Source organism: Mya arenaria, chromosome 13 (assembly GCF_026914265.1).
Source record: "Mya arenaria isolate MELC-2E11 chromosome 13, ASM2691426v1".
Classification (NCBI taxonomy): Eukaryota; Metazoa; Mollusca; class Bivalvia; order Myida; family Myidae; genus Mya; species Mya arenaria.
The window spans coordinates 23,451,938-23,461,381 of record NC_069134.1 but is presented as its reverse complement, the minus strand read 5'-3'; the positions used below and the strand labels follow the sequence as shown (position 1 = coordinate 23,461,381).

At 36.5% G+C, this 9,444-nt stretch overlaps 1 protein-coding gene across 1 annotated transcript in view; it reads left to right on the top strand.

The window, feature by feature from the left end:
- Positions 1 to 205: 205 nt before the first annotated feature.
- Positions 206 to 9,444, top strand: part of LOC128214575 (midnolin-like) — a 34,352-nt gene continuing 25,113 nt past the window's right edge. Inside the window, exon 1 of the mRNA XM_052921127.1 lies at positions 206 to 497. Coding sequence (XP_052777087.1) covers positions 301 to 497 — 197 coding nt within the window. The 5' untranslated portion in view covers positions 206 to 300. The remainder of the gene's footprint in view (positions 498 to 9,444) is intronic.

The following is a 9,444-nucleotide window of genomic DNA, read 5'->3' as shown; positions in this document are numbered from 1 at the left end:
ATCAGTTAATAAGACGTAAAATATATATTTGATAGTTAGTTTGTCTTAGTGAATTTTGATCTGACTTGAACAAATTTCTTGTTTTGTCTATCAAAAGACTGCACTTTTATGAAATAACATGAGTAACCTCCTTTTGGTTGAGTTCATTATTCGCTATAATTTGATTGGCCAGTTGCTGTATGATATAGTAGATTCTTCAGTTCATCGTAGCGTACTCACGCTTTAGTAGTAGAACTGTTGTGTATTGAACGCGGTTTTTGTTACGTTGTTTTTGCAAAACTGAATAGTCGAACAGAGAAGATGGACGTTGACAATCAGAGGATGTGTTTTAAATCACACAAGTTACTGTTGCCATTGGAGTTGACAATTGCAACAACCACAGGCGCGCATTTCCGAATAACTGTGTCCGGCTTGGATTCTGTGATAGGATTAAAATACGCTTTGGCTCGAAAGTTCAGGCTACTTGCAGGGCGCACGAGTCTCTTGTATAAAGATAGGTAAGTCATTTCATAAAATCTTAAAGCATTTCATATAGTTATCCAAAATTGTTTATTGCTTCGTTTAGTTAATTGAAAATTGCGTTAATTAATGGACGGTGTATTGATGGTGACCAAATGACATGTACATGTGAAGTTCAATTTGGACGACGTGACGCCAAACAAAGGCTTGGTAACGCGGAATATGAAACTGAAGGGTTATCTAATTACATGATCACGACTTAGTGGAAGAAATAGGTGACACATACTCAAATAGTGTCCAATATCAGGGGCGTAGCTTGACGAAAATAAATGTGTAGGCCACTTTCTTGGGGTGTCTCCCCCCACCCCCCCACCCCCCGATTTTTATTTTAGCTATGTTGTGGTTGGTGCGTTTTGTTGTAAAAACATTAATGAGAACAACAATATCAATCTTTTTACCTTGAAGTAAATTTATATTAAGGCGCATTTGTCGGGATTTCAAATTTAAGCCCCTAACCCCCTATGCCTTTATTGCAGATTTAGCAATTTTATTAATTCGATTTTCTGAAAAATGTGTAGGCCGCGGCCTACACAGCCTAAAGGAAGCTACGCCCCTGAATATAAACTATATTCTCCCAGGCTGTAATATTTACAAATTAGATTGTACTGATTAACTTTAGATTTTGTATGCAAAGTAATGAGGCATAATGGCATATTATGTTAATGAGTAGTTTGTAAGACATCAAATCCCCCCAGTCTTCCATATATTAAAGTCACACATTAAGACAAATGTATCATATTAAATATGTTTCATTACCTTATTAAATATAAAAATGCTTGACCCATAAACCCAAATATTATGTTTGATGCATGTAATTGGGTGCTGCATCTTGGAGTGTCTTGACCATTACAGACTGTGGTTTGTAGAAGTTCTTCAGGAAATATTAAATGATGTATTTTTACTGTGGGCTTATTGCTTTGATTATGAATATAGTAAATATTATAATTCACAAATAAGACATTACATTTATAAATAAATGATTCATCAGTGTGCAATTAAGAAGAGAAATGCACTAAATGAACTAAGCTAGGTTCTGAAAATGACTAGATCCACTGTTTCTTTTTCATATCATTAGCAAAATTATATCTAATTTTTATTCATACTGTTCCAGATTTCTACCATTTGCATGCAAATTGTATCTGCAGAGAACTATCTCAATGTTTTCAGCTATCTTAAACCATGTGCCAATAATTTAGTTATTAAGCTAACAGAATCAGATGAATCCCATTAATATTTATGAGTAGTAAATAAGTCGGTGGTAATTGAGTGGTTTGATGTGCACATGTATAAAAATTATATCAGTGCAAATTAACAACCAAAAACTATGAAGAGTGGAAATGTATTTTATACTTAAAGTGGCACTCTTATTCAAAATCAATACAAACACATGTATAACAAACATAAATTTTGAGTGATACATCTTTAACTACTTAACTTAATAATGGATTTATGGAAAATATTAATTACTGATAACAAGAATTAGATTGTAACAAGGTATTTAATAACTGAAAACCCCCAAAAATGATATGATTGGTGAATGCTACAAGATTGACAGTGATCTACTATAGTCTCATTAGGTAATAATTGTTGTAACCTTGTTTTCTGCACATTTCTTTCAAATTAAACTCGGAATCCTTCATTTAAGAATCAATGTTTTCAACATTTATTCATCGTTTTTGGTATATTTAAACAATTGTATTAATTGTGGTAAACCTTATTTGGTAGTAATAGTGCATCTTTAATAAAATGATATTTAAAACATTTATACATTAACAAGTTCAATAATTTGATATAGGAATCTTATCTAACAATGACAAGTTATGTCTTAGAACCAATATATGATTGAGATCCTTGATGTAGCTATATTGGTTTGCCCAAGAAATAATTATGTCTTAGACTCCAGGGAATGCGGCATACCATTGTTAATGGAGCCTGTGGCAAAGACTGTTACAAAGTATACTACTGGACTAATGGCCTGTCCCAGAAACAATTTCATCTAAATAAACTTGAAATCAAACGAACTTTACAATGTTCAGATTATAGCAAGTATTATGGCTTTTATCACATCAGAAATAGACATTAAAGATTGAAGATATCACTGACTTTGCATCATTTTCCGAGACCATGGCTGCTATGCCCTGATTGTGTTTCTGATTTCCCAAGTGTGTGCTACTATCTCAACATGCCCTGCTCCTTCCCAAATTTAGGATGGTTTTCATGAGGTGTAATCACTAAGGACAGATATTTCCAAAAGTGTTTTGTGCAGAATACAATGTAGTTGTATGCATTACATAAGTAATACTATATAGGGGGATGGAGGAGGGGTAGGCAGTGGAGAAGGGGTACAGGGTGGAGAAGGGGTACAGGGTGTAGAAGGGTAAAGTGGGGTATAGAAGGGGTAATGGGGTTAAGAAGGAAAAGGGGGAGGGGAGGATCTTGTTAGGGGTGGAGAAGGGGTACAGGGTGGAGAAGGGGTACAGGGTGGGAAACAGGAAAGGGGTGTGTAGAAGGGAAAATGGGGAGGCGAGGACCTAGTAGGGGGTGGGGAAGGGCATAGGGAGTGGAAACGGGGGTGGTTGGAGAGTGTTAACAGCAGCATAGTGTTGCTCATACACATGTTCACTATATTTATGGTTTTCATACTAAAAGGATAGGTCTAGAAGCCTCAAGTGGAAGGAGTATTACTATAAAAATTGTAGTAAGGCCGGGGGTTGGGATGGGGGGTAGGGAGGGGGAGCAGCCATGCTCCCAGGAATTATATTTCTAGCACATGTGTAGGAGGGGCTTTTGGGACTACACATTCTGGTAAAGAAGTTCAAGCCCATGTTATGCCTAAAATCATGGAAGCAGTCTTTCAACTTTTTCATATTTTTTATTGAATACACTTTTAAAAGATTGTAGCAAAAAAGATCGGGTTCAAACAGAATTTTGAAATCCTCCTTATTATTGTTTACTTTCCTGTATGGACAGCTGAGTCATCATCATTATCTTCCTTTGTTTGTTCATTAGTGATTCCGATTTTGAGAACATTCCTCTATTGATTAGATTCACCCCCTTTTCCTACTTGGACTCGGCTTGTATTGGATATGTGGGTGCAAGCCGTATTTTCCGATGCTATTTTTCCGATGCTGATACCACTGCTGTGATGTCATACCCTAGTGTTGTTGTTTGTGTCTGTTTCCACAACAATGTTTGTTGATATGTTATAGGTCTTGTTATTATTGTGTTACTAAATTAACGAAACTTTCCTCATTGTGATCACCACACTTGTGATTAATATAGGTCTCCGCACACATATGGAGAAACCATCTAGAATAACATGTTTAATGTTCGACATACTATCATTTTTGTCATCGATCTATATCAAGAAAACAGCAGTATTTACTCAATAATTTTATGATTGTTAATGTTATTGAACACTATAGGAATTTTCAAGTGTCTCTTTGTATATTTAATTCAGCTTTTTGTAACCTAAAATGATGTCTCTTTCTCATTTATTTTTACCCAACACTCATTCCATAACTTACTATATTGGAAGGAAGTTCAGTAATTAAATATGATCTTATACCGATTGACCTGTCACACCCTTCCAATTCTTTCTGGATTAAAATCGCACCTTTTCTGTACTTATAATTATTACAAGTGACTTGGTACTAATATTTGGGATGATTGAAAACATTCTTGTGTTTATGGTATTTTCAAAGTTATTTATTATTGATTATGTGTGTTTTCAGGGTGTAAGTTTTAATACACTTTGGTTAATAGGAGGAAAACCATTCCACCCACAAGAACACATGGTCCACATTTGTGCACCTATTCACTTTCTTATTGGTAAACAAAGTATAAGTATTGGTAATCAAACATTATTTCGTAAAGCCGTATTTCTCAATTTATGAGTTTTCTGTTGTGAGAGTATAATACAAACCCACAATGCATTTCATAACATTGATGAACCAATACTGATAATGCTACAGTAGGTATACAAACATTGGTCTGACGTCACCACCCCTCATTGATATACCTGTTCAGGTGTTTACAAGGTGAGTATTAAACCTTAGATAGCTAAGTTTGTACCTCTCTTACGTCAATGGCTGCAATTTCGTGTCTTTTTGGTACAAAGAAACTGATAATATGACAAAGTTCATGATTGTGTGACTGTTTAAAGAGCTATTTAAAGAAAAAAAGTTAAATATAGACTGCCATTTCTTTTGATCATTTTTCATCAAGCCACAAACACAGACTTATCATAGAAAGGGAAATATGTACTACAATTTATCCTGGTAACAACTTGTTGTCATCAAAGTATAATTTTGTCAATGTCCTGGGACCGTCTAGGGTGATTGATCATGTACGTAGGTTAAGGCGTGTGGGGGACCGTCTAGGGTGATTGGTCATGTACGTAGGTTAGGGGCGTGTGGGGGACCGTCTAGGGTGATTGATCATGTACGTAGGTTAGGGGCGTGTGGGGGACCGTCTAGGGTGATTGGTCATGTACGTAGGTTAGGGGCGTGTGGGGGACCGTCTAGGGTGATTGATCATGTACGTAGGTTAAGGCGTGTGGGGGACCGTCTAGGGTGATTGGTCATGTACGTAGGTTAAGGCGTGTGGGGGACCGTCTAGGGTGATTGATCATGTACGTAGGTTAGGGGCGTGTGGGGGACCGTCTAGGGTGATTGATCATGTACGTAGGTTAGGGGCGTGTGGGGGACCGTCTAGGGTGATTGGTCATGTACGTAGGTTAGGGGCGTGTGGGGGACCGTCTAGGGTGATTGGTCATGTACGTAGGTTAGGGGCGTGTGGGGGACCGTCTAGGGTGATTGGTCATGTACGTAGGTTAGGGGCGTGTGGGGGACCGTCTAGGGTGATTGATCATGTACGTAGGTTAAGGCGTGTGGGGGACCGTCTAGGGTGATTGGTCATGTACGTAGGTTAGGGGCGTGTGGGGGACTTACTGTTTATCAAATTAATGATAATTAATTAGTGAGTGTACTTATAAAATGGTTATGAAATTATGTTGATTACAGATTTACTTTCGTTATATTCATATTCATACATTTTTTAATATCACCAGTTTTATGACTTTGAATTAACGTAATAGTATGAGCAACAACTATTTAAGTGCCTAAAGCTTTGTTCGCTACAAAACTGATCTCTAATGTATAAAGTAGGCTAGAATGAGGTAGGATTAGATACATGCGCGGGGTCAGTGACTTACCAAAATATTTTACACCCACTTGAATGTGAAAAGAGTAAACAAAGTCAATGGACACAATGCTTGGCCCCTATATGCTATCAGTGTTTTTTTTGCCCGATTATTTCAAAATAGAGAAAGTGCTCTATTGCTGATAAAAAATGTGAAATAAATGTCAATTTAAAAGGATATTGATGTCAGGATAGCTCTTTAGTATCAGACTGAGTGGTCATTGATCTCACTAGATTTTTAAAAAATCATATTTTTTATGCCCCCTTTTGAAAAAAGTGGGGTATATTGTTTTGCACATGTCGGTCGGTCGGTCGGTCGGTCGGTCGGTCTGTCTGTCTGTCGGTCGGTCGGTCGGAATACCAAATGGTTTCCGATCAATAACTTGAGAACGCTTTGACCGAGGGACCTCATACTTGGTATGTGTATTGGTCATCACCAGCAGATGAACCCTATTGATTTTGAGGTCAGTGGGTCAAAGGTCAAGGTCAGTGTGACCTTTACATGAAAAACGGTTTCCGATCAATAACTTGAGAACGCTTTGACCCAGGAACCTCATACTTGGTAGGTGTATTGGTCATGACCAGCAGATGAACCCTATTGATTTTGAGGTCAGTGGGTCAAAGGTCAAGGTCAGTGTGACCTTAACATGAAAAACGGTTTCCGATCAATAACTTGAGAACGCTTTGACCCAGGGACCTCATACTAGGTAGGCTTATTGGTCATGACCAGCAGATGAACCCTATTGATTTTGAGGTCAGTGGGTCAAAGGTCAAGGTCAGTGTGACCTTTACATGAAAAACGGTTTCCGATCAATAACTTGAGAACGCTTTGACCCAGGAACCTCATACTTGGTAGGTGTATTGGTCATGACCAGCAGATGAACCCTATTGATTTTGAGGTCAAAGGTCAAGGTCAGTGTGACCTTAACATGAAAAACGGTTTCCGATCAATAACTTGAGAACGCTTTGACCCAGGGACCTCATACTAGGTAGGCTTATTGGTCATGACCAGCAGATGAACCCTATTGATTTTGAGGTCAGTGGGTCAAAGGTCAAGGTCAGTGTGACTGTAAGCTGAAAAAAGGTTTTCTGATTGTCCATATTTTATTTTCTTATATAGTAGACAGTAGAAATTTATATGTCACTAAATGCATGAGTTGAAGTATCAGTTTTCAGTGAACATCTAGTTTAATTATGCCCCCCTTCGAAGCAGAGGGGTTATATAATTGCTTTGCACATGTCGGTCGGTCTGTTGGAAGACCAAAGCTTGTCCGAGTGATAACTCAACAATTCCCGGACCTATGGTCATCAAACTTGACATGAAGATTAGGTATGACCAGTAGATGACCTGCCTCATATGCATCCAATGACAAATCAGCTGTCATTTCAGTCCATGCATATTTCATTCAATTGTCCAAATATTTCTGGCAACTTGGCGCTCAGGGGGCATAATGTTTGACAAACATCTCTTGTTATTACTTAATGTACATTACAAATTCTAATTAAAAAAGTCTGCAGACTTTTTTTGACTCCTTTTATACCAATAAATCTAAAGTTTTCAGTGAAACAAAAACAATATTGAAAAAAGCCCTGCCCCTGTTTCCAAAAGTTAGTATGCACAACACATTCACGTTAAACATGTTTTAAAGAATATAAATGTATTTTAAGATTATTATTTTTTCATACCTTTCTATCATGTTGATTTTTTACAAGTAATTCATCAGATCCTTTTATTTTGTTTTACTTGAAAATACCATGATTATTTGGCAATGGGTGAGGTTGTAGACCATTATATTACTTTCCAGAGAATTACAGAATGATATTTAGAATATCAGGATACACTTAAAGATATCCGACCTCTCTAATTACCTGCTGTGGCATTTAGAATGATCTTTTTCCAAGAATTAGTAGGAAAATATTGGGTTGGGTATTGTCTTATTTTCAAGTAAAGTTTAAAAGTTATAAGACAAGAAATGCCAACTATTTCGAGTCATGCTACTGTTGTAGTTAGTAAAATGTCATTGATATTTTTTTTTGTTCCCTTTTAATCAGATCTTAATTTATCAAATTCCTCATAAGAAATGAAATACCAAGAGTCACATTAGACAGTGTCCTTCATATGTTAAGGTGATGCACATTATTAATATTTATAAAGACACATACCTTGCATCCTAGTGATTTTTTAAAAATTATTTCCAACACCTTGCTAAGTGGGAAAAAAGTCATCATTGGGAAAAACAAAATCTGGCCAAACAGCCTATACAATGACAAATATACATGTTTTCACTTTTTTATGCATACATTTATGCTGTAAAAGAGCTTTTTAAGAAATTCATTGCATTTTTATTCATCAAAGTAATCTGCATTTATCAAATTGGGGGGAAAAAATCAGTAAATTGCACCAAAAAATCAGTAACCCTGTAGTAAATATCGTTGATTTTGTGTGGGATTCGACGACTACAAGCTTGTTTAACAATGCAGAATAATTTAGTAAACATTACTCTTTTTAAAAGCAGTCAAACCACAAAAATTACTGGTGCATTAACCCAGTGTGTTAACAATGGCGCTTTTAACCACAGAGTCAGCTGATATCAGATATTTGTGGTTTCAAATAGAAACAAAACATAAACAGGAAGAAATCCTCATGCTCCAGATTCAGGAAAAGTTAAATATTCATTACGAAAATTACACAAATGGCCAAGAATGTCTGCCTGGAGACCATGTAGCTGCGAAAACATTGAAAATAAACAGACTTGTATAAACAAACATTGCCCTTGGTTTCTATTTTACCCAAGTATTTTGTAATGGCTGCATTGTAAGGTTTTAAAACTATCGTTTTATCGATGTACTATGTAATAGCTTGGTGTGTGGGAGGAGTGAGCTGTTTTACGACCTTCTAGTTATTGTTCTTTTCTTACTTTATTATACCTACAAGCAAATCATTTACGCCACTCACATACCTGAAATGGTTTATTTATATCTATATCTGTATATTGATCTTTAATACTATTCTGCATTCAGTTATTTACGACTTAGGCAAGTCAATTACTTCACAATTTCACATTATATGTATAGAGTTGAAATTTTAATTGCCATGCATTCAAAAACAAACAAGTTCACAACATAACCATTGTGCAACATGACTGGGACATAATTTGGTCTTTGATTAAAAGTTCCCCATTGTGCAATATGACAAGCGCATAATTTGGTCTTTGATTTAAAGTTCCTCACTGTGCAACATGACTTGGGCATAATTTGGTCCTTGATTAAAAGTTCGCCACTGTGCAACGTGACTGGGGCATAATTTGGTCCTTGATTAAAAGTTCCCCATTGTACAACATGACTAGGGCATAATTTAGTCTTTGATTAAAAGTTCCCCATTGTGCAACTTGACTGGGACATAATTTGGTCTTTAATTAAAAGTTCCTCACTGTGCAACCTGATTGGGGCATAATTTGGTCTTTACTTAAAAGTTCCCCATTGTACAACATGACTAGGGCATAATTTAGTCTTTGATTAAAAGTTCCTCACTGTGCAACCTGATTGGGGCATAATTTGGTCTTTGATTAAAAGTTCCCCATTGTGCAACTTGACTGGGACATAATTTGGTCTTAAATTAAAAGTTCCTCACTGTGCAACCTGATTGGGGCATAATTTGGTCTTTGATTAAAAGTTCCCCATTGTGCAACTTGACTGGGACATAATTTGGTCTTTAATTAAAAG